The 27,998-nt window shown below is 41.5% G+C and overlaps 2 protein-coding genes across 2 annotated transcripts in view; one reads left to right on the plus strand and one right to left on the minus strand.

Annotated features, from left to right (window-relative positions):
* The window catches only part of ATP1B1 (ATPase Na+/K+ transporting subunit beta 1), a 154,450-nt gene extending 140,665 nt beyond the window's left edge, over positions 1-13,785 (minus strand). Inside the window, exon 1 of the mRNA XM_075766285.1 lies at positions 13,641-13,785. The gene's annotated coding sequence lies outside the window, so the exon portion shown is untranslated. The remainder of the gene's footprint in view (positions 1-13,640) is intronic.
* DPT (dermatopontin) lies at positions 4-27,998 on the plus strand. Its single transcript, XM_075766319.1, has 4 exons — positions 4-353; positions 10,110-10,235; positions 21,472-21,579; positions 26,606-27,998. Exons 1-4 carry the CDS (start codon positions 55-57, stop codon positions 26,670-26,672), a joined length of 600 nt encoding a protein of 199 aa, XP_075622434.1. The 5' UTR covers positions 4-54; the 3' UTR covers positions 26,673-27,998.

The following is a 27,998-nucleotide window of genomic DNA, read 5'->3' on the forward strand; positions in this document are numbered from 1 at the left end:
AAGGGCCAGCCCAACAAACCATTGGGGCATTTCTAAGCCAGGAACATCCTCAGGATGGACCTCGTCCTTCTCTGTGTATTCCTGCCTCTGGTGACCATGGTGTGGGGCCAGTATGGTGACTATTACTATGGCCCTTATAACTACGGAGATAATGATGAATGGGCCAACGTGTACCGACAGGGTTTCAACTTCCAGTGCCCGCACGGGCAGGTGATTGTGGCCATCAGGAGTGTTTTCAGCAAGAAGGAAGGCTCCGACAGACTGTGGAACTACGCCTGCATGCCGGCGGCCCAGAGCCTCGGTGAGCCGACAGAGTGCTGGTGGGAAGAGATCAACAGGGCGGGAACCGAATGGTAGGATAACCCCAACCATCCCTGGAGGGCACAGCCCTAATACCCCCTGTGGAATGTGGGTGCTAATATTGCGGTCAGAGCAATGCAAACGCGTATTAATGTCATCATAACCAGCGGCTTCAATGCCCTGAACAACTGCCTGAGACTCATTAATCATGATGCATGCGTGTCAGGTGATCAGCATCACATTTGCCTTCTCTGTAGCAATTTGTCGCTGGAGGGTCTCAGTGTGCTTTAGAAATGCTGTGTCATTTGGTCACTCACAACCTCAGCTGCAAAGTGGTTCAGACTCGCTATTGTTGTTGCACAGATGAGGAAAATGAGGCACGAACCTTCAGTGAGGAAAGGATAAAGTCCCTCTAGAGAGGCCACACACTGAATCAGTGACTAAACTGGGGAACAAATTGAAAAACTCCTCACTCTGACCTCCTGCTCTTATCACTACAAAAAAAAAAAATTATCTGTATTGCACTGGCTTTTCTCTTTGTGTTTTTGTTGCTAAGCTTTTTGGCTTAGGCCCAGTCAAAGGCTGTTTTCTAGTCATGCTGGTATTATAGGAGCCAAAAATCCACACTAACAAGCAATGGTGGTGGCATATATATGCACCATAATGATAGCAGAAGATCATGTTAATTCCCTATTACAGTCATTGATTAACTAAATGTTACATTTTCCATCAACCTTAGAGGCAAAGGTGATCACATTTTATGGCCACAATAATTTCTGGAAATATGTATGGTGTTTCATGTTTAGACAGCAGTTCATTATCTTCTGATTTTTTCATCACATGTGAAATACAGTTTTGGAAAACTCTTGAGTTTGAAATACTCTTTGGATAGAATGAAATAAATGCAAGAATATTTTCAAATACTTGAAATAGTTTTGCTCCAGAAATTGCAGTGTGATTTTTGTAGATTTCACGTTATATGGTTAACAATGAAATGTGAAGCTTGTGCTTTTTAAATGATTCAAAATTTTGTTGTGAATTATTCATACTCTTTCATTTACCATGTGATACATTCCTATGGCTGATGCAATTGCTAAGGAAAAAAAGATTGACCATATACTTAATTTTGGAATAAGAACTGAAAAGAAAGGGGGAGGGCTGCAAACAGGCAGAAAGAAGACATTGTGATAATACTGGATGACTTCTTCATTTTTCATAAACTGATGCAATTTCTACTTATTGCATAGTAATTTTGAATTAGACCTTTCTATTGCTTTCTAAAAATCCTTGGCAGCAATTGCTCAAATTAATTTCTCACAAACAGGATACTGTATAAATCTATATAGAATGTTCTGCTATCTAACTGTGGGGCCACATTCATCATCATGCTCCGTACACTTAGCATGACTACATCCACAGTGACTGACTCCCATTCCTTCACCTCTTAAAAAAATCTTCCCACTTTGTCCTCTTTCTTGTTTCATTTTTCCCTATTGCCAACCCTATCTTTTCTCCAAATGTTTTTCTTTTCCAACCCCTCTTTAATGTGTTTAACTGTTTCACTCTATTTCCTAGAGTTATTTTAGATATTTCTTCCCCAGCTCACCTTTCCAGTCCACCATCCTTACATCTGTCTTTTTCTTTCTTTCTTCTGTCTGTTTTTGGGGGAGGGGAGAATACACCAAACAGATTAGGGAACACATACCCCTTTGCAAAGGTGAACTTGTGCTCCTACTTACTTGGGCTATTTTCATACATCTTAGCTAGCTGTGCCTGGTTGTGTTCTGCAGCTTTCTGCACCCAAGGCTTAACTGGTTGCATCTACAGTGCTTCATGGAGAGAGGCTTGCTGTAAGCCAGCACGTCGCTCGCTGTGCCCAGACACTGCTGCCCAAGAACACAGCAGGCTCATCCCAGACTGGAGTGAAAGTGTGGGCCAGCAGGCAGACAGCCTGGAGTGTCTGAGTGCAAACTCAAACCTCAAATTAATGTGATGGCACAGATGTAGCCTGTGGGGCCTTTAAGAATCCCACACTTTCTTTCTTGGCAGTCTTACTTCTCATAGCTGCCTCTTTTCTCTCTCTTCCATGCCCAGCTCTGTGCTATTTGGAGCCATCCCCAGTTCTAAAGAGATTCACTCAGTAATCAAGTGGGATCACAAATTAGGAGTCACAATCTGTACCGTTAGTTCCTGTTTGGCCACCTCTGTTTCACCGCTGATCTCCTGATGAACCAATCTGTTGGTGAGCAATACATCATCCTCATGTCAGCTGACACAGCACTCCACTGGACTCGCTAGTCCATTCCCCATCCTGGTAGGATGGACTGTAATATTCCTTCCTCAGCTCTGCCTCACAGGGTATTCTGTCTCACCTTGCACATCACATCCAGGGAGATTCAATGGTTTGTACCACCAATAACTACAAAGCTGCCACGTTTTTTCTAAAATTTCAGCTACATTTCCTCTGCTGTAATTGAAGCTTGTTATTCCTTGCTCTACCTTCACTGAGTAATGAGAACAAGCACACTGTATCCTTTGTAAAATCTCTTTAGCAGCTATGCCTTTCTGTCACCGACACACCTTCGCCCATGCTTTTGCTTTCAGGCTGAACATGTGTCAGTTCTTCTATTTCCCCTTTGGAAGTTTTATATTCCAACACTCCTAAGCAACTGCTGATCATACACATAAGTACAGCTCACCTCTGAATTCCCTCCAGTTTCCCAGCCATGTCTCAGAAACTCTAGTCTGGCAGAAACACCAAAAAATGACCTCTGACAAATGATGTCTATGGCGTTTCACAAATCACCATTCCTGACTGTTGTGCAGCTGCACAACAGAGATAAACCCAAGAGAGGTTTCTTTAGAAAAGACAACAAACCAAGAAAAGCTTTAGAGAGAAAATGAAGTGGGAATATAAAGCAGAGAGAAGAAAGAGTCTCCAACACATTTTCTTTGGCCATTAGCACTGGGGGTGGGGAATGGCAGAAACAGATGTGGGGAGCATAGGGATGGGAGAGTTGGGGAACTGGAGGGCAGCAGGGAACCACTGACAGAGCTGGTTTAGGTAAGTTTGCTTCCTGCACTAACACTAGGTATTATATGGACTTCCAGGTTTAAATCCGTAAGACTTTCCATTTTACAGATATGAAAAAATTATTCAACAGAAAGAGGGCAATGATGCAGATCCACATTAGGCATCTAATGATGATGCCTAATTTATGACCTCTGCCCCCTTCCAGAGTCAATGGAGAGAAACAGGTACTCTAAAAAATGCCCTCTGGGGCACCCCATCTCTCTCCAGAAGCAGACTCATGAAGACCAATCACCTCTGACAGTTGCCTAGAATTACCTACCGGCATTTCAGAATACATCTAACTAAGTGCTTCACTTAATAAACCCTTCCCTGAAGTTAAGCATATGTGTACATGCACTTCTGAAGAGAGCATGTTTTTTTATGTTTTGCTGAATGGACATGAGAAACCTGCAAATGTGTTATAAGACTCATAGAGAAAATTTTGGCAAGAGATTGGATGAGGTGATCAGTGATGCCTTCTCAGCTTCATCAATCTGTGTGTATAATTTAAAGTTACGCACATGTACAAAAGCTTTGTTGCTTTGTTGAATCTGTCCCAACACCTACTCCTGGCCCTACTGCTGCTGCAAAGGCTATCTGCTAACCAAGATGCTATTCAATACTGGGAGCAGAATTTGTTCCTGAATGATTTGGAAATACTCATGTCTGGAGCAGGGCTAAGTCTTCAGGTCATCCCCTGATTCTACACTCTCCTCCTAATTATTTATATGCTGCGACATCTCAAGGAATCCTGCCTTTTCAAACAGAATAAAGCTTATGGTTTTAGCTCCATTTGTACTGGAGAAAGTTTGACCTTGGGTAAATATTTCACCACCTAAGAAAAGGTAAGGTCTGAGTGGCTGCAGATGACACTGTTCTTCACTGCTTCGCTGAATACTACAGAATTGTCTCTACAGACCAGTCTTTGAACAAGGTACTTTAGAAAAACTATTTGTCTTGCCTGAAAGTATCAAAGAGCAGGGATCAAACAAACAAACGACCAAAAGCTTGCAATTGAAAGAAAAGCAACTCTTCCTTCCAAAAGAAAATGTTTGTTTTGCACCACATAAGACAGATGGAACCATGCCATATCCCCAATATATTCCCAGTTACCCATAACGCACAAAGCAGAAACATTTCCAGCCAAGTGGTATTTAATGCATGTTTATTGCCTCTCTTCCTTGTTTAGATTTCTGAGAAAGTGTTTGGATGGGACTTGGGAAAAACAGATATCTAGATTCTCCCTCCCCACTCCCATTCTCACTCTCCTTTGCCTTCTCTTTAAGTGCACAGACACACACATGCAGATCCTTCAAGTAGGCACACAACCCTGTTTCCCACAAACTGGGCACAAAGACAGACTCATGAGCAAAGGAAGTGTCTGCAGGAGCCTCCTGTTCAGGCACTGGCAGCACACTCCGGTACATCTGCAAGGAACTGTTTTTGTTCTCAATCTCTGACCAATCCCAAGTCTCAAATCTGAGGCTGTATTACCCAAACTCGATAATCAAGCTGCCCTTTCAAAATGTTCCCATTTGTGCTATCTACGCAAACCAGTTAATTTTCTTCAAAGCCCTAGGTTTATGTTAAAGGGATAGTGCTACAAGCTCTTACCACAGCTGCAATGGACTGAGTCCAGTGGGAGCATCTAAGGAGAAGAGGGCTGTTTCTGTTAATAGGGAGGCCTCATCGGCGTCTGTCAGGAGGAATTCAACAGGGTGATTAGAGACTTGCCTTCCCTTTGGGTGGGGAGGAGAAAGAAAGTCATCACTGAGCCCTAAATGAAAGAAAAAAATATCTGAAGATGATAGTGAGGTTGCCTTTGGCATGTGGAAGTCACGACAACACGTCTCACCACCCCACAACAGATAGTGGAGGCTCCTCTTAGAAGTGGCCATTGGAGACTGGCACAGCGTAATCAAACACGGAAAAGTCATTCCCTTCGTCCGAGTGCCAGTGTTTCAAGTGTCCTGAGCTGGCCCTCAGCCACTTACCTTTCCCCATGCATCTGTAACAGACTGACCACTAAATTAGCTTTCATCATGTGACTAAGCAAACTACACAGAGGATAACACTCCATAAAAATAACTCAGGAGAGCAGGACAGGGCCTCCCCTCCACAACTGTACAAAAAGGAAATTAAGTTTAGGATGTTGAAAGTAACAGGTTTGGGTGGAACAACACTCCCGGAAAATAGTGTATCTAAGGTCTCATTAAAAAATGCCTCCCACACTCTAACCATGGTCTTACTGGCTGCGCGAGGTTAGGCCACCTCTCTCCATATGCACTCCAGGGACAACTGCAGATGAAAGCACGCAGCAATCTGCACACAGCGTTATTTCTGCTGGGTCAGTTTGCCATGTCTGACATATCTCCATAATGTATAGATCCATTCTGCTGTGACAGGCTCTAGAGAGATAGCTTTAAAGTAATTAATGATGCAAGTTTTACAGGAGCCATCAGCTTTACTGCAAAACAGTAGGCTTTTTTTGAAGTACGTAGAATGGCACTCTCAGGTTACCCTGTTATAAGAAACAAATCGCCCTTAATGCAGCATCACCCAGTGACTACTGAGCCATGTGTCAGACTGTGCACAGTTCCAGAGAGCATCAGGCGGTGCCACCTGGTCAGCGTGGCAGGGGCTCAACGCAGGCTCAAACAGCACCACTTACTGCATCTTGACTTGGGCTTCCCTGAGTGGATTTGTAATGAACAGGCTTCCTCTTTGGGTTGTCATCCTCAGGACAACACACTGCTCAGGCTAATTCCTGATGTATCTGAGGGACAGAGGGCCTCGGAGACAGGTTTACAACACAGCACCAGCATTACATGCAGCACAACACTTTGGGGCTTTGTCTAGCAAAGAGCAAAAATAAGATGCAGGCATAATTATGAAGTGTCACCAAAATTGGTGCCATTGCTCAAAACAATTATACGGTTTCAAGCAATATATGTCTTCAGTCTGACAGGCAACTGTTGAGTCAATGAGGCTATATCAATGTTGGCAAATAACGTACACGATCTAAGTTAATCTGCAGGGTGAAAGAGTTTGTGCGTGGACCCAAAATCCACACATGCATTTTGAGTGAGTTTGTTTCAAACCAGCTCTAGTTTGGTCTCACAGATAAATGCTCATTGGTGAACGAGGAAAGCAGTCCTGACCTGAACTAAACAGATAATACAGATTACACTTTCGGTTGCTCACCATGACAGAATTCAGCTGTACAACACTCATTAACCAGATCAGAAGAAGGTTCAGCAAAGGAGAAGCTTTCCACAGCAATGCAGCAGGACATGGAAAGTCTCAGCTAGCATATCCCTATCACTACACAAAACTCTACCCAAAATAAGGCTGTATAGTTTACTTACTTTCTATGAAACACTGCAGTCATTTCCAACACATGTAAATGAGGGAAGGGAAGGGCAACTTCCCATTCAACAGCACCTGACCCTCACCACCACCATCTTCCCACTCCTCCATCTACCAGCCAGCTCAACTCCTCTTCTTCCAGTACCAGATCCAAAAGGCATCTAACTCTTCATGCATTGCAACTTGAGCCAACTAGAAAAACAGAACAACCTGACCATTGCCAAGTTTAATCCCACACAGTCCCAGCTGGTTTCTCACGCTCTTCTGCATTCACCTAAGAGGTATCTTCCTCTCTTCTTAGCAATGTCAGGATTTCATGAGTGAGGAGAACCCAATGACATTAATTCTGAATACTGAATTATCCTCTATAACAAAAGTGCTACAGAGTGGGTCTAGTGAAAAAGGGATTTTTTTTTACTTGGCCATAAATCAAAGTTTATATTCACCATACTGGTTTGCAGGATTTGCTGTGACAGGAGTAGTGAATTCAACAGAGAAGGAAGAAATCCTCACATATTAAGTGCTGTTTTCAGATTAGTGCACAAAGCATCTAACTAAAAAGGTGTGTGGGGATGGGTTGTTTGTTTCCCTTGAAGAAGTACTTTCTGCTTGTAGGAAAAAGAGCAACTGGGAAAAGGAAAGAGAAGAAAAGATTTTATCTGAGCTCACAAATAAGCTCTCCAATTTCTGAGAGCAGCATCTCTTCATTTTGGGAGGAATATCTGGATTTGACTCGAAAATTAGAAAGATCAGGAAAAAAAATCTTGTGTTATCTCAAAGCTAAAGAGAAGTACTTCAACATCACTGTTATCTTTCTTTCACTAAACCCGATATTGAGCTTAAAAGTATATTTCAAATTTTACTTTAAGTGTTTTTAAAATAAAATCGTAATTTAATTATAAGACATAACTTATGTCCAGTTATACTCTCCATCTAATAAATTTTTAAGGCAATTCGAAATTATTTTTTTAAAACAAACTTTCCATGAGAAGATAGAATCAGGATCAAAAATAACGAAACCTTCCTAAAGTTTGGTGCCCAAATATGTATGCACGTAAACATGAGAGCGTTATTTTAGCTAGATTTTTTTCAATCCACTATAGAGAGAGGGGTCCATCAGTGACGCCTCTCTCAAGATGAATCTTTCCATCAAAACTGGAGTGTACTAGTAGAGGTGTCAAGAAAATAAAAACTGTTGTAGGGCAATGAGAGTGGGAAAGAGGGCAGGACTTCCCAGACTGAATGTGAGCAGGTGGGGAGAGAAAAGGAGAAGGAAGAACCTCCCCAAAGACAAGTATGGGCAGGAATATCAGGTGCTGATTGGTGGGGATGGGAAATTGCAGGGAAACTCTAAGCATCTGAGAGGAAGTGCAAAGGAAAAGGAGGAACTCAATGCTCCCATTAGTGCACCTATGCAAAAGAGCTAGAAAATCTCCCAGAGGCACAAGGACCTGAGTAGTTGAAATGCATGTAACTGGGAAGGGGGAGAAGCAGAAAATGAAGAGACAAGATTTGGTTCTACTTTACACAGATTAACGCAGAAAAGTGCTCATCTTGCAACAGGTATGACCATTCCCTATATTTTTGTGTGTCAACCTTTCTCCCACCAGGATGACACCAATCATCTGCAGCTATCCAATATGTTTACACAGAGTCTTAGCCATATGTTCCCGTGGCCTATATGCCAAAAACCAGAGCAACTTCCTATCAAAGTCCTGCTGAAATCCTCTGAGTGTGAGCCAAACTGCCTTACTTGGTGTGATACCATAGCAACTCAGAGTCCCCATCATTGCTTAACTCAGAAGGTCCTCGGAAGAGTCTCACAAAGCACAGCAAGTATGCGTGGCCCCAGCAACGTGGGAGATGCGGGGATACAAACAAACGTAAATAATCTTGTCTGAACGGCAGAACACAGTGGAAGGGACATACGGAAGAGATCCCTGCTTCAAAGGAGGAAGCTGAAAGTTAGGCAGGGGAATTTGTCCCTGCACTGGTCAAAATTGATCAGTTTTTCAGCTTTGGCATACCAACACTTGAGCTTCACGCTTTGCGAGCACTAACACCTGTATGCACAAGTGAATGATTTTCCAAACACCAAACTCTGCTAGACAATGTGTTTTCCCTTCCAGGAACTCTAGGCTGACTAAAATAAACTATGAGGTCATTGAAACTAGAGAAAATTTTTGGTATTTGTTAATCATAAAGTTACTTCTGAAAGTGTCTTTTGGATATATCAATGTATTTGATTTCATGGTATGGCAAGGATGATTTGCCACAGCTCTAGGCTGCCAGTTTTCCTTGATGAAGGAAAAAGAAAGAAAGGGAAATGGAAGAAACTGAATTCCTGTAATTTTCTCCAATAGGGAAACAATGAGTCCAGGAGGGTGCTTGAGAGAATGAGCACTCAACAGCTGAGTTAATAGGCTGTCTGTTTTCAAGCTCTCTCTGTCTTTAGTCTCCAAGAAGCAAGCTATTCACACTGATTATCACTTGTATTACTTTAGGTGTCAGTGTCCAGATGCTGGTAGTGTGTGCAGAAAAAGAAGCATATATCTGCATGCTTAGAGACCATCTCTATTCTACTTGAAGGTAGTGATTTACATGTATGACAGAATTCCCAAGTCCACAGAAAGCATGAAGCAGCAGATTTTTCTTTAGAAAATCCAGTCATAAAATCTATGTGAGTCTTATAATTTCATAACATCTGAGTCTCAGTTTTCCTCATATGATTGTTACCAAATCATGATTTCATCAGCAGCCTATAGCGTTTTGAATTAAGTGTGCCTTCTCCTGGAGACAGGTAACTGAGAAATAAAATAAAATAAAATAAAATAAAATAAAATAAAATAAAATAAAATAAAATAAAATAAAATAAAATAAAATAAAATAAAATAAAATAAAATAAAATAAAATAAAATAAATTGCTGAACTTGTAAAAGATTTTCTAAGGCTTCTTTTTTGTAGAGAAGCAGTTAAAAAAATTACTCCAGTGAACTCCAAATGCTCAAATACCAACAGACAAAGATAAAAGTATTAATGGACTATGATTTGTAAACAGCTGAAAATGTCAACACCAGAACAATCTTCTTGCCTGATTAGCATACTGGAATGATTAAATACTTTAAAAACAGTTTAAATAGTTTTAAGTGCAACATAAATGTTAAGACATTATTAGTTAACTACTCTGCTTTCTTATACAAAATGGTTACTCAATACACAGTAAGTGCATGCAGTGCTTCTCAATACAAAGCCAAACCCTTGCTTCCACTCTGAATTAAAAATTTTAATGCTGTTTTCAGAAATGCTTTGAACTATCAGGGAATCTAATATCATGTTTTCCTTATGTGCCCTTTCTCCTCTTTGTTAGGTATCAAACCTGCTCAAACAATGGGCTGGTGGCTGGTTTCCAGAGTCAGTATTTTCCATCTGTGCTTGACCGGGAATGGCAATTTTACTGCTGCCGCTACAGCCGGAGATGCCCGTATTCATGCTGGTGAGTTCAAGCAGAAACCAAACCTGTTAGCCTCTTTTCCCCAGCAGTCTCTATAAATGTCTTTGGCCACTTCACCCAAAAACTTTGTCTGCGAACAAGTTAACTGTTTTTTATGGGGCTAAGCAAGTTATTTCCACTCTGATAACAGGATTCTTGAGGATCCACGGCTAAGGGAAGAGAGTGAGGGCACAGTTACACTGCACAGCACAACCCAGTAGCCCTAAATGAATAGGTCTGGGTACCAGCAGCAGCCTTGTTATGCTGGAAACCATGACAGAGGTCTCCAAAGTGGAACGACATTTCAAAGGTGGTGATATAGCTCCCGCTATAAATCCCACACATTTACAGGAGTGGGAGCATCTCTGCGCTACGCAATTGTGCCACAATGACTTAAAGGAGTGAACTTACTGCCAGTTACTTGAGAAAAAGTATCCTCTAGCTGACAACTTGGGGTTTTTGTATTTGTGGTGCATACAATTTGCTCCCTTTCTCAAGGCTGTTTGAAGACCAAAGTCAAAATGAGTTATTGATCATAGTCCAAATCTAAAAAAAGGTGGCCTCACCTCAACACAGTATCACAACTGGTGCAGGCAACCTCACAGAGGCTGTGGAAAAATGAGCTACACATCTCAAGCTTCCCTGTGTCCCCAGGTGTTTTTCTAAATTGAGACAGAAGCACAGTAGCAGACTGTGTAGAGAAAGCTCATATCACTCCTGTTCGTTTGGTATCACAGAACTCATGATTTTACACTCCAGGGTTATTAATCCAGCTATTCTCACAGATACAAAGAATAACTCACCTGCACTTAAAAAAAAAAAAAAAATCCCAAGAAAATAGGGGAAAAAAATCTTGTGCTTGAATCTTTGTTTCCAGAACTCAGCTTTGAAGTAAACTTCCCATTGAGATGCATACAAACTGTTTACATTCCCCTTAGTGTTCCTTGGCTGGCTGGCTACTGGCCAAACACAATAGCAGTGCCTACTTTTGCATCCTTAAGTCTCCTTATAGCCAGAAGGAAAAGAAATTGGTTTTTATTATTATCTTCAAATATTTTAAATGTCTGGATCTCTGTAGCAAAGTCTTTGAACATTCTTCTGCCCCCTTTCCAGCCTTTGAGAGAACATTGCCTACGGATGTTCTCTGCCTGGGGGTTTATTTACATACCTGCCTAGGCTCTTCCCTCTGAGGGAAACTTTTAAGCAGTTCTTCCAATCTCTCTTACTCTTTTAATATTGCAAGTATTTTCAGAGAGACAACAGAAATCTTCTCTGACCTCTTTTGTTGTTGACAGTTCTGCTTCCCTCAGACGTTGTCTTGACAACTGGGAACAGCTTTGTCTCTGCCTTGCAAATTGGCATTCAGAGTGATGCAAATCCTAATGTAAATGTTTGGGGTTACTGATGTCTTGCGTTTCCATCCCAGCTGCACATGGACTCCTATACTGCCCTTCTATTTTCACCAGTGACAACACTCCATTTTTTATGCTTGGAAAAGAATGCCTTAAGCAGTTCAGCTGCTACTGTCTTTCCATGCAGAAAAGGCAGCGTTTCAAAGGCAGTTGAAGCATTTCTCCTTCTAAGCAGGGTAGGATTCCCATGTACTCACGTTCTTCTGGGAGGGTAGAGCTGTAAAACCTCTGGGAAGACTTGTCACATGACTTGTGAAAAGCTTCTGGTGCATAGTTTGCGATTATGGGTTCATTATAAAACCATTCTGTACCCTGTATTACCAGGCTCAGTCACTCTATCTGGAGCCCAGTTTGTTCTGTTCAAGCTACTGGCCTATGTTGACACTTCCATATCCACTCTCACCCTGGACACTCTCACAGGGTTTCTTCTACTTGAGAGCTTTAACCTTACTCTTTGAAGCGACTCCTTACAATACATTTCTTCCAATTTCTTTCAAGCTCTTATTCTGCCTTTGGAGTTAGCAAATGGCAAGTTCTTTTGACATAACAGTTATCCAAACTAGGATGTTATGGTCTGGATGGACAGAAAACTAGATGGGTAAAAAGCTGGTGGCTTAACAGGCTCAGAGGACAGTGGTTAAAGGGCAATACTCTGGCCAGGTGCCCATTACGAGCAGAGCATTTTAACTAATAGTCTACCCTGGGACCTGTCCTGCTTAACACTTTTATCAATGACTTTGAGGGGGCATCAGAGCACACTCTCACCAAGTTCACGTATGACACCAAACTGGAGGAAGGTTTGCTTTGTAACCTTCTGAATAGCAGTCCTGAATGCTTGCGGGCAGGACTGCTGTTCAGAGGGTTATAAAGAAAACCTTTTCTGCTATGAGGACAGTGAGGCAGCAGAGCAAATGAGGCTGTGCAGGCTCCATCCTTGGAGGTCTTCAAGCTCGACTGAATAAAGCCCTGAGCAGCCTGGTCTGACCTCAGGATGACCCTGCTTTGAGCAGGGGGCTGTACCAGAGACCTCCTGAGGTCCCTTTCCACCAGAGTTATCCTGTGACCCCAAATAGGAGGACTTCTCCGCTGCTGGCCCCACACCATGCAGATAAACTCTCTCTCCTCTCCAAAACAGTGGTTTCCTGCCTATTGTCTATTGGGAACAGTTTCTTTTCTGATTTATTCCCTTTACCCTGCGGAGACAGCGTCTGGGAGAGTGCTAGTTGCTAAGATATAAACAACATGAACTGCAATGTGGTAGCGCAAAACCCCATGCCTTGGACCCACTTTTACTACTACAGATGTGACTTGTCTAAATTGTTAAACTTCAGTGTACAGCTACTAAACTCCCCATTCCCTAAGCCCAGGAGATTTCACTCACAACTTTACTTCCATCGGCATTTCCAAGTTCTAGTCACAAAAACTTGTTCACACATCACACTTCTGGTCTATATCTTCCACTCTGTTTAAGATGCATTTGACAGAGAGAATGTGCTTTCCAAACAATCTGCAAAGCAGTTTCTGGGCCACCATGGGTGGGACCTCAAAATGTATATGCATATAAGACACAATAAAAAAGTGTGTGCGTATACAGCATCATTTATGACAGTTTCTGCCCCAACCTATAATGGTATTTATTCTGTTCCAGAAACTAGTCGTCAATAAACTATCTCTGGAGAAATGGCTATTAACATGCTGCTGATTCCTTTTTCTTGGTTGAAGCAGCTTAATTTCATGCAAAGGCATCTATTAGTATATGTCTATGTGGAAAAGTAATATCAGGAAAATATTAAATGACTGTGGTGCCTCATGGATCACATGTGACACATAGGAAAAATCCATATTCAAAGATAAACCACATTGTGGAATTTCTCAGCAGCCTTGAACTTTAATGTGCAATAAATCCTTCATTATGAAACCAAATACGAGCAGAAAGGCATTTTTAAGAAACCTGATAATACTGAGGTCTAATAAAACTCTTTAAATTAGCTCTCACCTTGGGTATTTGAACCCTTCCTCTTCCAGTTGTCTCCGTACAGGGCTCTCTGGCATATATAAAAGCAGTAAGACAGTTGATCCTGATGCATAGTTTCTCTTGGCTCTTCTTCTTCAGGACTACATTCCTCCTGAAGTGAGGTGGTCTGCCCTACAACAAATAAAGACAGGTTTTCCCCATGTATTTGAGCCATGCAAATGGTTTGTTAGAATTTGACCCGCTTTTTACAGCTGGAACATTCCTATGTTTTTTGAGTCCTGATAATACTTATTGGAATACTAATTTATGACACCATCATGCTGACGGAAACCAACACTTAAACATTTTGCTTAACTTAAGAACATGGTTAAAGCTAAATGCATACTTAAGGACTTTGCTTGGTAGCATCTATATCCATACTCTTAGAGCACAGCAGCTGTGTTTCACAGCTCATCTTCTCACCATTAATTCCCAGTTTACCTGTACAGTAAGCTCGTACTCCAAATAAATGTACTAATCTTTTCTAGTCTCATAGTTTTGCACTTGCTATTTTTAATTTTTTTTAACAAGTACTTTGTTTCCTTCCCCACCATGCCAAGTCTTGTCATGGCTTCTGCACATTTTTACCATACCGAAAATAATTAACATTCCTCACAGGAGGCAGAAAACCTCCCATTATTTTACCTGGCTAGGGAATGCTACCACAGTAAAATCAACTATGTGTTGATTTGAACCATAAAGGAAGCAAATCCATCGCAGATGCAGAGACAGTGTTATTAAGCGGTCCCATTAGAGCTCAGATTTTTCTCTTTGCCAGGAAATTGAAAGCTTGACTCCATACTCTCAAAAGCAAACACATGTCACAGAGCAGCCCCAAGTCTGCACAGACTGTTTATGACTGTTTCCCCTCTCCAAACAACCAGCAGTGCAAGTGCCAGAAGTTCTGTCTGGAGCTGTGGCTGCTCTCTGTCACAGAGACATTGTCCAGGCAACAATTACATTTTCCAAGAGATACGGGGCTTAAAGAACTTATTTGTTTTCTTGACTCAACCTGCCACCAAAGCCATACTGAAACTGATGAGATCCTACACAGGTTTCTCAGAGATTACCAACAACAGAGATACAAATCCAAGAGGTGAACACAGAATAGATGTGGTGGAAACATGCACTTCTGGGCAACTCAATTCCCCTCCCCTTTTTGCCTTTTTTTTTTTTTTTTTTTTTAAAAAAAAGGTATTTAACTGATTTTTTTATATCCCAGCAAATACAACCTTACAGTTCAATATCCAGGACCATCTTCCAGAGATATCTCAGAAGAAACACATTTGCTTAACACTGGAAAGCTGGCTAATGTTAGTTCAGACATGTCTTTCTTGAAGAACAGGCATAAAATGCCCTGAGCTCTCTGTACCTGCTTGTATCTGTATTGCACTAGCCTGTGTAGGCCTCCAAGGAGAACTGTGGTCCCACTGTGTTGGCCTCGTGGCTCCTCAGCACTGTAAGAGTTTGTGGTTTTCACTGCAGCAGAGTGCAAACAGAAGGGCAGCGATGTGTCTAGGTGAATCTGTGATCTCAGAGCCTGGTGCCTGAACACAATCCAGAAATGCACATGACATGGCCACATAAGAAAACTGCTCATCTCTAGAGCAGCTCCAGGACATCTCTAGTTCCATGGCAGCCCAGCAATCTGGGACCTATACCAGAAGCATTGGGAGGAATTTCTGTAGACAGTTTACTAAACCTTCTTTGGCTTTTCACCACAGTATGCTTTTTAAAAGGTGACGCCTGCTGTCTTCCAGCTGGAGGAAGAATTGAAATTGATTAAAGAGGCATATAACTCCCATGTTCACTGAATGTAACATGCAGGCTCATGGCTCTTGGAACAAAAATCTTCTTTAGGAGAGCCATATTCTTGAAGCACTTGTAAATAATATCTGAAACAGTAAGGCCATTCAGGATACTCCTTGTCCTCAAAGGTCAGAAAGTTAATGTCAAAGCTTTTGTTTCCCTTTTGAAATGGAACAGCTCCTTCTTTTGGCTGTGGCATTGTTAGAGGAAGAGTTCAGCAGTGAAGAGGAAAACGAAGGTTAAAGAGGAGCCACTCATTGTGTTGGTACCGTAGTTGCACAAGAAGTGAAAAGTATAAGGCACTCCAAAACAACATACTTACTAGCAGGGAATAAGTATATTCAACAGTTAGAGCAGGAAACCATGGGCTCTACCACTGACTGTCTTTAATATTTTAAAAGTCTCATTTCTTTTGTCTGCTTGGTATCTGAAGGCAAGGCATATCCACAGTTCCCAATTACTTCTTTAACGGGTGGGCTGTACAATACTAATAAGGCCATTGGTGCGACTCGATCTTCTTATCAGTAAGAAATAGACCCATGATAACTATTTCTGAAGTCAATCATTAAAAGAGTGCTAGAGATCACTGTAGATTAGTACAAAACATTCTTCTCGGTCCTAAATGAGTAACTGTGTATTCTATTAATCTCTAACATAGTTATTCTTCACCATGGAAAATAAACAACATTACTGCTTTCAGACTAAAATAATAACAACAGTAATCCTGTTAAAGATTTAATGCCTTTTTTTCAATATGTTTCTTGCCCTGAGGAGGATTTATAGGATTATAGTAAAGTACATTAGAAAAATGTGGGGATAGGTGGGATGATGCAAACCAGTCAGAATTTAAACCATCCCACATCAACTCTATACCAGCTAAAAACGCCATTACGAAAACACCTTTTTCTATCAGGTTTTCCTGCTCTCCCACACACACGTCAAACCACTTACATCCCTTCTCACAAGCTTTTCTTTCCCAGTCTTTAACGTAGAATTATCTGCTTCCTCCTCTCTCAACAATGCCACTAGTGCTCCAAGTCTCTTGTGTCCAAACATCATACACCTGATACTAACCTGAAGTGGATTTGCAAAGACAAAGTAGAGTTCCTCTGTTTTCTCCAAATAGATCATACGGATTGAGAAGACTACCACTTGCTAAAGGTCTCATATTACTATTTTCTCCCCTACGAGTCCTTTCCCAAACTTAACACCCACGTGCATATCTGGGTTTAGTAAACAATCCCACTAAATGCATCCCGCTAGCCCCTACAGAGATCCTCTGCCTCATCAGGGTTCATTTGGCACCAAATTACTCAGTGCCTAGGTCCCACAATCAGTATAACACAGCTCTTCTCTTCTTCTTCTGCTTTGCAAGCCTCTCTTTTAGGGCTTTCCCTCATGTACTCTCTCAGGCACCACAAGCACCACAGCGTGGTTCTAGAGCCTTAGATTGCCCCAAATGGCAGCAGCAACTTTGTCTCCATACTTGGTAATTCCCAAGCTTCTCACTGCTCCCCTCGCCCAGAGGTCAATGCCAGAAGTGCTTACAGGGCCCTCATGCAGGTTACTGTGGATGGCTCTTCCCAAATGGATTTTGCCCTTGGGCTTGGATTCCTTGGGAGTCCAGACTCCCATGGGCAGGCAAACCCTCACCAACTAGGGCAAGAAGTGTCTCTCACTTGTTTCACCCCTCCTCTTTTGGAGGACAATGAGCTTTTGGAGTGTGTCTGGAAGAGGGCAACAAAGTTGATCAGAGGACTGGAGCATCTCTCAGTGCAGGCTGAGAGAGTTGGGGTTGTTCAGCCTGGAGAAAAGAAGGCTCCGAGAAGACCTTATAGCAGCCTTCCAGTACCTGAAGGAGGCCTACAAGAAAACTGGAGAGGGACTGTTCATCAGGGAGTGTAGTGACAGGACAAGGGGTGATGGGTTTAAACTGAAAGAGGGTCGATTTAGATTAGATGTTAGAAAGAAATTCTTTACTGTGAGGGTGGTGAGGTACTGGAACAGGTTGCCCAAAGAGGCTGTGGAGGCCCCATCCCTGTAAGTGTTTAAGACCAGGTTAGATGAGGCTTTGGGCAACGTGGTCTAGTGGAGGGTGTCCCTGCCCGCAGCAGAGGGGTTGGAACTCGATCATCTTTGAGGTCCCTTCCAACCCAAACCATTCTGTGATTCTATGATTCTCTGCATCAAACACTAGAGCATCTCTCAGTGCAGATAAACTTTGTGCGACTTACCTGCAGGATTCCAAAAATGGGGATAATAGAGAAGGGCTGAGTCGCACCACAGAGCCCTGCTATATGGACAACAAATTGCATTTCCCTCTAAAGGATGCCGCGCAATCCAGATGACCTTGAGATGCATGGGCTTAAGGGAACAGTTTCATAAATGAATACAGCAAACATCAAAGAGAACTGAATTAGACAGACAGACCACACAGACTGAAGTGAACTTGAACATTGCTGTCATAACACTATTTATAATTTTTCTCTCCAGAACAAAAGGAGTCAGTAGGCATCTGTCGGTGTAACAAGGCAAACTTCAGAGTGGCTCAAGTTCCCATTTCATTTACTTTCAGTAATTGCATATATTTGCTTTTTGAGCATATCTTAACAGAGGAGCCTTAAAAGGCTGAATGGTAATGTGGAGAAGTTAGTAGACAGGGAGGGGGAGATGACAGCAGGCAGAAAGAAAAGAGAGGGAAGTTAAATGAAGGCTGCCTGCTGCATCCATTCACTTCAGAATAACACTGCCTGCTTCTGCAAAAGGTCTGTGAGACCCTTCACAGTAATTCAGGAGCTTGTCATCAGATTTACTTTTCAACTGAAACACTCATGAAAGAAGTTCAAAGAACTGACTCTTAGTTCTGTCTCTGACTAGAGCTGAAAGCAGCTTTTTAACCTTGTGTTTTGCACAGTCTCGTCTGCCCAGCACACAGTGCTGGTCAAGATTACAGAACATTTTCCTCGCCTAATGCCAAACAGATGTTACGTAACACAGTTGATGGAACATATATAAACACATGCTTTAGTGTTTTCTCATAATAATAGCCCGAAAAAGCCCCAAAACCTGGAGTTGATGGAGGAATGCAAAATGAAATCCTGGTCCATAGCTGGTCTCCATGCCACATTTTAAAAACCTGCTACGACCCAGGAATCTTTGAAGATGCGCTATCAGACACTTGGGCTCCAAATTAGTAAACTAAATATGGGGATTCTCCTCTGGCAGAGGGAGCCGCTATACCATTACATTTTCTTACCCTCCAAATCCAGGTGTCCACATTCTGTGGACATTTTCTGTCCACTCCACATTGGGAGTGGTACCTACCATGTGCTATCTCACAAAGGCTATCTACTGAGACTGTGCTGGGTGGTCTGGGCTAAAACTGTCCCAGGGATTGTTATAATAATTTACATGTCTAAGCAATTGAGTTATAGTGCCCAGAAACATTCTCTGGTGTTGTTTAATTTACTGGCATAGCTGTAGCCCCAGTTTCTCTTGGCCTCTGGCTATGGATCCAGAAATAGTCTCAGGTTCTCAGATTCAGATCCATGGTTTCACTGATGGGAGACTCATGCATGCAAAAAAGTCCTCCTCGAGGCTTTGATTTTTGTGTAAAGAAAATGGATAAAATATAGACCAGGTAGCAGAGGTTAGGCTTTGTGAAGTATACTCTAGCTCTCATTACAGCTCTGGGCATGGAGTGCAGGGCCACAAAAGCATCTCTTTGCAAACTGGAAGGCTTTCAGAAAGTTGGCTATACTGAAGGACCAGCTCAGGTTAAGGTTCTTTGATGGGGCCATAAAGGTGTATTAGAGATTCAAGTCATAGATTGTCTAGGAAAAAAAGTATTCCATTCTGAGCTGTAAACTGTCTAACACTGACAAACAAATATATATTTGGGAGGACAAGGGGAGATGTCCTGAAAGCAAAAATGATAACGTCAGCCTTCAATCAAAATAACAAATAGATTAGGTTTGCCATCGCTTGACAGAAACGCATGCAGGTGATGATCTTTAGTCTAGGAAAAACCACTAGCTAACTGGTAAGCCATGAGAAACAGCCTTTTGTAATATTTGTATTTATTTTCTTTGTCTGGGTCACAGCCAGTTTCCCTTAAATCCATAGTGGTCTCATTTTGGACTTTTCATGGAACCTGGATTGAAAAACTGTGGCTGTAATATTCCCACTTGCAGAGCATACTGATGACTCTATTTATCCATCCTAACAATTGTCGGTGTACGTGATTTCTCCTATTTCTCCTGGTCTGCAGCAGCTGTCTGCATGACTCGTGAAATACTGCTGTTCATTTCTTACCAAGGGCACAGCACTGCGAGGGCTCTGCAAATCCACGGGCCCTTGGTCAGAGCTCTGACAACAGACGCTGTGACCAGGCCTGATCTTCTGCTTCCCAAACACACTTGGAGACAGGTGTTCTTGGACTACAACTGGTAATCTGTTTGATGATTGCCATGGCCAAAGGACAGGAGGCACGAGAATGAGATATGTTCAAAGAAGTTGACTGTTGAGATGTAGGGATCTTACAAGGCCATGCTTGAGTTTCACACTCAGTCTCATTTTTCATTTGTCACGGAAAAACGATTTGTTAGGAATGATGTTCCAAATGAATTATGTTTTTCTTTCATTTTCAAAAGCTGAAAATTACCTGAAATTAAGTTACATCTGCTTTACAAAGAAGATGTAAAGAGCATAAGAGTAGGGTAAATAAAGTGATCAAAACCACATTTAAAATATACAGAGAGTGGTGGCAATTTCAGGGGATTTTTTTGTTACAGCAAGTGGCTCTAGGAGAAAGCAGCCTAATATTCCAGAGTCCCTCAGTTTTCAGATAAACTTTCAGTTTCTGAGTTCTCCAACAGTTACTGGTTTGGACTCCAAATACTCACAGAGCACTTAATTTTAAAAACTTAAAACCATCTCAACAATTATATTCCTCGTGAGTAAAATATTTAAGCTTGTGCTCAAACCCCACCGATCTAACAAAATGTAAACATGCACATGAGCACTTGGCTGGGATGTGCTAGGACCACCTTCAAGCATCATTCAAGTACCGCTGCTGGGCTGAATTAAGTCAGAAAAATTGTTGCCAGGATTTCTGTAAAGGCATCTTAACCCTGTTAGTCTCAACAGGAATTGAGCCGTTCATTTTCCCGGGGACAGCATCTGCCTTAGAGGGAACATGATTCTTCCCTGTGCTGTTTCAGAGTGAAGCTGACTCAAGTCCACTAGCAACTCCCATGTAAAATGGTGTAATACAGGGAAAGACTGAGTGCCAGGTTTCCATTCCTGACCTCTAACATAATGTTGACATAAAGTCCTGGTCAAGGTCCCAGCCCCTTCCTGCATCTGTTCATTATCTGTAAAACCAAGTACAGTATTACTTGCCTATTTCCCAGGGAAGCAGTAACCATAATTTGATTAATAAGTGCAGAAGCACTTTGAGCTTCTTAGATAAAATACACTGCATAAATATTGTCCAGGCCTGTATTTTAACATTATAAACTAGGCAGAAAGTGGAAACAACAAAGAGGAATGGATTAATTGCTACATTCATTTAATATAATTCATAAATGGATAAATGCTTGTAGTTATTTGACTTGGCAACATTTACAGCACTCTACAGCAGCAAACCAAACATACTCACAAGAGGCCGGAGCAAATCCCAGCAATAAAGACATAAGTAGTAGACAAGCTTTACATTCTTGTTCAGGCTGCTTTTATCCCAGAGCTGCAGGTGTATATACATATAATACTCCAACTTGCTCTTAACAGTTCTAAACTTACTGAAATTTATTCACATAGCTACACGAATTAGTTGTGTAGAAGAGAAAGGCAGTCTCATAGGTGAGACTGCATCTTGTGGTGCTGTTAAGAAACAAGAGCTTTCAAAGAAGCAGGAAAAATCTATTATTTGAGTTGCATTCAGTAAACTGGATTTTTCTGTAAGATGGTAAATTATGTTATCTTCTTTTTCCTTAATGTAAAGGTTAACAACAGAATATCCAGGACACTATGGAGAAGATATGGACATGATGATGTACACTTATGACCATTACATCCGTGGAGCAACCACAACTTTCTCTGCTGTGGACAGGTTTGCTTTTCATCTGTTTCATTACAATTTATTTTTTTTTAAAAAAAAAAAAAAGGTCTTCCTTTTCTATTTCCCCCAAACAGTGCATGGCTACACATCAGCTGCTGTGGTACTCAGCATCAGGCTAGTGCTTCTGAGGACCAAGGTTCACAGTGCATGTGGTTAATTGTCCAGGGTGGTGTATCAGGAATAGGGCATCTTCACGCACAAGGGGATCATTGGCCGTGTCCATCTGAGTAATAAAAAATATAACCATGGTAGGCTTGGCTAAATCTGAGCTCTGTAAAGTGTAACAGATCTTCAGTATTGTTTCTCACTCAAAGGAGCCGAGGTGTTTTTGTCACCATGACGCTCTCAGCTTGCCAGAGTTCACCAGGGATTCCCTCAGCCAAAAGATTACCTAAAATAGGAAGACCTTTCCAGAAATGATAACACACTGTCAGACTGCTGCAGGTCCATAACTGTAATTTTCTGGCTAAAATTCATTAGCCAAATTAATTTATTAATAAATAGAAGCCATGTCTGGAAATTATCCCTACAAGCAGAAGAGTAACTTTCACAGTGAATTGACTCCAAGGTATCTATTTATCCCTTTGGATAAAGAATTTACAAAGTTGCAAGGGACATCTCTGTTCTGGGCTTTTTCTGTTCAATATTGCCCAGCGCTATTCTTAATCCTTGTTCCTCATGGCCGTGGCAGAGAGTAAAGGAGATAATGCAGACAGTGTGCTCCCCTGCAGCTGGATTCCAGCCTCTGTTGGATGTGGACCAGGCTAAAGTCAGGAATCACAAGGACAAGCCTGGAAAACAGAGCAGTTGAGGTAACCGATGCCTCTGCGCAGATTTCTGTCTGTGACTGCTGAAGGCTTAACCTAGCCTTCAGAATGGGGTGGCAGTGGGGGACTGGCCAAGAGCGGAGACAGCATCGCAGAGATGTGCATCAGGAGTACAGGTCCGCGCAGGTTATGGAATCAGAGTATCTGCACAGGGAAGAAGCCACCAACACCTTTGTCCTACTACTGCTGTGATAGCACAGATGAACCTGCAATAGTAGCAGGTGAAAATTATAGAGAAAACATTTTATGAACTGCAATCTAGGAAATTTTTCTGTGCCAATGAACTTTCTGGACGCCAGTTTCCAGAATGACTAAACCCAACTTGTGTTGCCTAGTGTACGAAGCAAAAAAAAATTCCTGCTATGCCAGTTCATAACTCAGATTCACGCAGTAACGCTCCTGAGCGGTATACTCACAAAAGTCAGCAAAGTTTGTCTTTGCAGCTGGTTGAGGCAGAATAGGAGCAAAAAAAGCTATTCCCAGTCCCAGCCTGCCAGCAGCATGCACACATGTAGCTTGTCTGTGCAAACATGCTGTAGATTTTGAGACTGCTTTTCATTTTCAAGCACATTAAACTTGTGCCCATACTATTTAGCCCACAATGGGCAATGCTCTCGAGCTAACAAGAGGCACAAAAAAAGCCTTTAAAGATATATTAGTTTAAGCTTTGCTAATCACTTCAAACAGTTAGGTATTTTTAGACTTTTTGAATAAACTTGCAGAAATCATATCCTCCCTTCCTAGTCCCTACGGCATTGCATCACTGCGGTCACTGCTGATGCACAGGGATTTAAGAGAGCACATGATGCCTGGCAAAAGCTGTAAAAAGTTTAGAAAGATGGTATCCCCACCTCCTTTTCTGCAATCACTCTCTGTGAGTTTCCATGCCTGAGTATCAGGAATGAATGAAGGAGTTGCTGTTCATCAGAGGTTTTAAGTGCTCATCTGTGGAGAACAGACTTTAGAAGTGGTTAATATTTACATTTTTTCTGTCCCATTTTAAAAACAATTGTCTGTAAAGCAAGACAAAAGCAGCTGGGAAGAATTAGCAGAGGCCTGAAGTATCTCTGGGAGCACATTTGGGAGCGTCATGGTAATGCTGATACAGACAGGATGACCTATGGACATAAGTAAGGGAACTTTTGCAAGGAAAGGCACTATCTTTTGTTAGACAGACTAATACAGTCAAGTCTCAGAGGTGGACACTGAACAACTGAATCTGCCCACATAGACATGCACATTGTAAACAACTGAAACTGCCCACATAGACATGCACATTGTAAACCCTTGGGAAAATAGCTTCCAAAATTTAAAATAAAATTTAAAAAAAAAAAGCAAGCTTCAAAATAGTTTTAGCCTGAGCTCTGAAACATGCTAAGTGATGATGGCATGGGTCCCTCATGGAACCTTGTTCTGGGGCTGTGGTCTGGTGGGATCAGTCTCTCGAGTCCAGAGGGCACCACTGGACCACTCACAGCCTTACCTGCAGCGAGGGGCTTGGACAGGGAGGTGAGGATTACCAGTTGTGCTTGGTAGATGCCACAGCTTGTCCTTCGCTGCATAATATAAAAATAGCACATGCAGGTTGTCATAAGATCCTTTCTTTTACAAAACTGTTCTCTGCTCCATTTATTTGGGTCATCTGAATAGCCAGTAATTTCTTAACTGCTTAGACATCATCACTGAAAGATAGATCAAACCCCAGATGCCCCAGCAGTAAGTACATTTAAAATGCCTGGACAAGCTGGATATCTACTGAGCTCAGCTGAGCTAAATTATAGGGTAATTTTAGGTCCCTAATAAGTTTCATATGATCAAAGAGGATTTTGTCAAACTCAATATGAATAGGAATTCATACAATTTTTTAACTGAATTAGAAACAGATTATTCAGCAATATTTGGAGATAAAAGATATTTTCCCTATAGCATCAAAAATTCAAATCTGACGGCACAATACAGCTGGAGAGTAAAAGTGACAATGCAATATTGACTCCCCAAGCCAAGGAAAATGCATGAAATTAGCAATTTGGGGGACACACACCTATAAACTGGTATTAAGGATCTGCAAAGGCAAGTTCATATATATATATTCTAGAGTATGTCACATAGGGCAATTCCTGACAAGATCTGCACTCCCACTGGAAAACTTGTAAGGGATATACAAATTGAAACAGGCTGATAACTGTTGAATTAAACACACAGCACCAATGACACAAAGTAATTGCCTGCATCCTGAAAAGCTGGACATATATGCTTAACTTCAAATACAAGTAATGCAAAAAAAGATAAATTAAGACATTAAATGCATAAACCTATTGGCCACCAACCATGTGCACAAATGCTAAAGTGTCTGCAAGTTCAAGCTTAAATTACAGTATCAGAAATAATTGTGTTCTCGTATTTTAAAGAATGTTATTAATTCAGGTAACTAAAATACATTTATTTTAAAGAACTTGACTTTTAATTTTACAATATCCTTTTTAGAAAAATGACTTGACCTCAGCTTTTGAGCTAAAAGCCTCTCTGACAACGGGTGCTAGTTTAGCAGACTTTAATTTTGACCCATATAATCCTGTTAATCCACATGAGTCACCTTTTTTTTGGGGTCTATCTGGGTAGCTCAGTGACCAAAAGAGTAATAGCTGTCTTTGAAAAGCATGCACATAGTCCTAAAATAAAAATGAATCTTGCATTTCATTAACCTTTGGTAACAGTTTTATGAGGCAATTATAATTAAAAACCACCTACGAAAGGCCTAAAGAAAACAACAAAAAAAAGACTATATAACTAAACACAGACATGCTGATGAGTATGAGACAGACCCATTTCCAAACGACACTCAGCATAAACTGGTGTTAGCATAGTAAATTTCCAATTAAAAAACCTCAGTTACTGAAAGCTGAGATTAGATGCTTTATAACTACACAGAGCTTAAGAGTGAAATTAATCTTATTCCAGGATACAGTACCCCAGTCAATGAAACCATATCACAGCAGTCAATACCAAAATCTGGGCTCAGGTGTCTCAGCACATCCCTGAGTGGCAGCAGGTTCTACACTAGTTTCCTCACCGGAGCTGGCCACCAGAAAACCAGAACTCTGCAGGGGTCTTGTAAAGCAAGCTCATATTGAACCACTCCAGCAGCATTAACTGTCCTGTGCCTCAGGTTTAGGAGATCACTATTAGGAGAATCCAAACTTTCAGAAACCTCTCAGAGTACTACCCCTTACTAATTTAAATGACGGCTGCCATCTGCAAGGACTGTACTTTAGATCTAAACTCCTGTTAGCCAATACCAAGCAGCCCAAATTGAACATTTGCTCCATAGCAGGACAGTATTTGATCCTCTGAACTCATGGCTTTTTGTCAAGGGAAAATTTAACACACAATAAGCTAAGGTGGAAATTTGCAGACTGTTGCAGCTACTTGACAATAAATCACTGGCCTCCACAGTCGAATCCTGCTGCTCCAGCCATGCTTCCTACTAACAACTGTTAGTAGGTATGGTATCACTCTCCTGAGACAGAATACAGACATCCAATTACTCACAAACCAGGAAGAGCATAAACTCTCCTTGCACTCATAAACATTACTTTGCCTCACATGTGACTTATGGAGATCAAGGATGAAAAGTGAATTTAATTTCTCTCACTATTGATTCCTTCACATCTTTAATAAAGGACACTAGTAGTGGAAAGAACACTAGAAGACCTAGTAGTGGAAAGAAAAAAAAAAAAAAAAGACTGCATTTTGTTGCATGGATAACTCCCCACTTAGAAATAGCATGAAAATCACCCATGTATTTTACTCTGTACACATTCCTGAGCAATATATCACATGACAATAACTTTTGACAGAACCATCCTTTTCCTCTTGGTCACTGATTTAAAGTCGATTTAGGACTGATCACCATCAAGAGTCATTGTCTTCTGAAGGATACTAAGAGACCTAATTATTCAGAGAGCTAATTTTCTTACCTTGTAAGGGAGTGTGAAGGAGTTATAACTATGAGAGATATTTAATCTCCTTCCAGCCCATAAAACCACAAAATACTCAGAGGAAAGTCAGCTAACGGCAGAAAGATGTTGTTGTTGCCACAATACCTGGTGCAAAACTATCCTTACTTGTATAGTCTTATCCTCTTTGGTGCTGGCTCACTAATATCTCTCTCTTGTCTCCCTTTCATGCAGGGATCGTCAATGGAAATTCATTGTCTGCAGGATGACAGAGTATGACTGCCCATTTCAAAATGTTTAAAAAGATTGAGTGTACCCCACTTGGAAAGCTTGGGGATGGATAGGGTGGGATAAGGGTCAGTGATTACAGGAGAAGAGCAATTAGGCTCACAAAAAAGTACCAAGACTCATCAGCCATCTGCTGAAGACATAATTCTTTCCCTCTGGAGCTAACAAATAAATTTCCAGGCGCAATTTTGGAGGATTTCTTCAAGCTGCACTGGCAGTTGTATCCCCCAACTAAAATTGCTTATGACATACAAGTTTATGATACACAAGTCTATGGCATATGCACAGTTACCTTTTTTATATATACATATAGCCATTCTGAACACATACAACTTACTTTCACATAGCAACTTTGTATAAATTGCTTCCCAGCACAGTCACTCCGAATGAGGTGGAAACATACTATAAGCTTTCCAACATCCACTAGACTTTCCCCATCTTCTACTTTGTACTTGGAACCAACCCAGTGATCCCTACCAGCTTCTCAGCATTTAGTAGCTGTATGTGTGCTGAAAGCAGCACCAGGAGGTCTCTGATGTGCCGCATCCAGTGTTACCTGTTACAGCCCTCAGCGTAACTCCATTGCTAGAAAGGTCTGCCTGCACAGGGGAATTCCAGGTATTTACAACACTGGAAGACATCTCTACCTGATTAAAATGAGAGTAGATTCATCAATAAAATCAGAAGCCTAACCCAGCTTTACTGACAATCTCTTTTATATTGTCTCTAATGACATAACTAGCCAGGAGCTCTACTCTGGGCAAACCCAGGAGCAGATCAGGACACTCGCATTCTCAGCAAATAAGTACGCTTGTCAGGAGTCTACTTTCCAGGTAGACTGGGTTTCCACCATGGGTGCCTGTACAACATTCATCTGCCCTTGGTAATTAATATGTTGTTGGCTTAGAATAGACAAATAAAGCTAATGACTTAGGTGACCTCAGTTCCTCCAGCTTCCAGATCTCGTTCGCTGTTAAGGATAAGCTGACCATGTTTCAAGACTGCACAGCACTTGTGCAGCTGTAGTCCAGCAAGAAAGACTATTCATTGCTTCCAGGAAGATCTGAGGTAGGATTTTTGCTCTTGAACCAACCCGAATTTAGGGCTCAGTTTCTTAGCTGATGAACTCAATGGTAAACTTAGCAGTGGCTTCAGTGGTGCTGGCTCAAGGGCCATAATGACCCCATGTACCAATTTAAGTTTGTAAAGCTTCATAGGAAACAGTGGTGTCAGCCAGCCAGTTTCTATGTCCCAAGCATTTTTAACATATTTACTAGCATACCCTCAAGCGTGAGCATTAAAACCACATTTGTCCAATAAAAGAATAATAGGTTTTGCA

The sequence above is a fragment of the Balearica regulorum genome, chromosome 1 (assembly GCF_011004875.1).
Source record: "Balearica regulorum gibbericeps isolate bBalReg1 chromosome 1, bBalReg1.pri, whole genome shotgun sequence".
Taxonomy (NCBI): domain Eukaryota; kingdom Metazoa; phylum Chordata; class Aves; order Gruiformes; family Gruidae; genus Balearica; species Balearica regulorum.

Excerpts from the sequence above, each read along its gene's own strand:
- DPT (XM_075766319.1), top strand. The coding sequence starts at position 55 with ATGGACCTCGTCCTTCTCTGTGTATTCCTGCCTCTGGTGACCATGGTG. Across the intron at positions 10,236-21,471 it reads AGATGCCCGTATTCATGCTG|GTTAACAACAGAATATCCAG; the intron begins GTGAGTTCAAGC and ends CTTAATGTAAAG. Across the intron at positions 21,580-26,605 it reads ACTTTCTCTGCTGTGGACAG|GGATCGTCAATGGAAATTCA; the intron begins GTTTGCTTTTCA and ends CCTTTCATGCAG.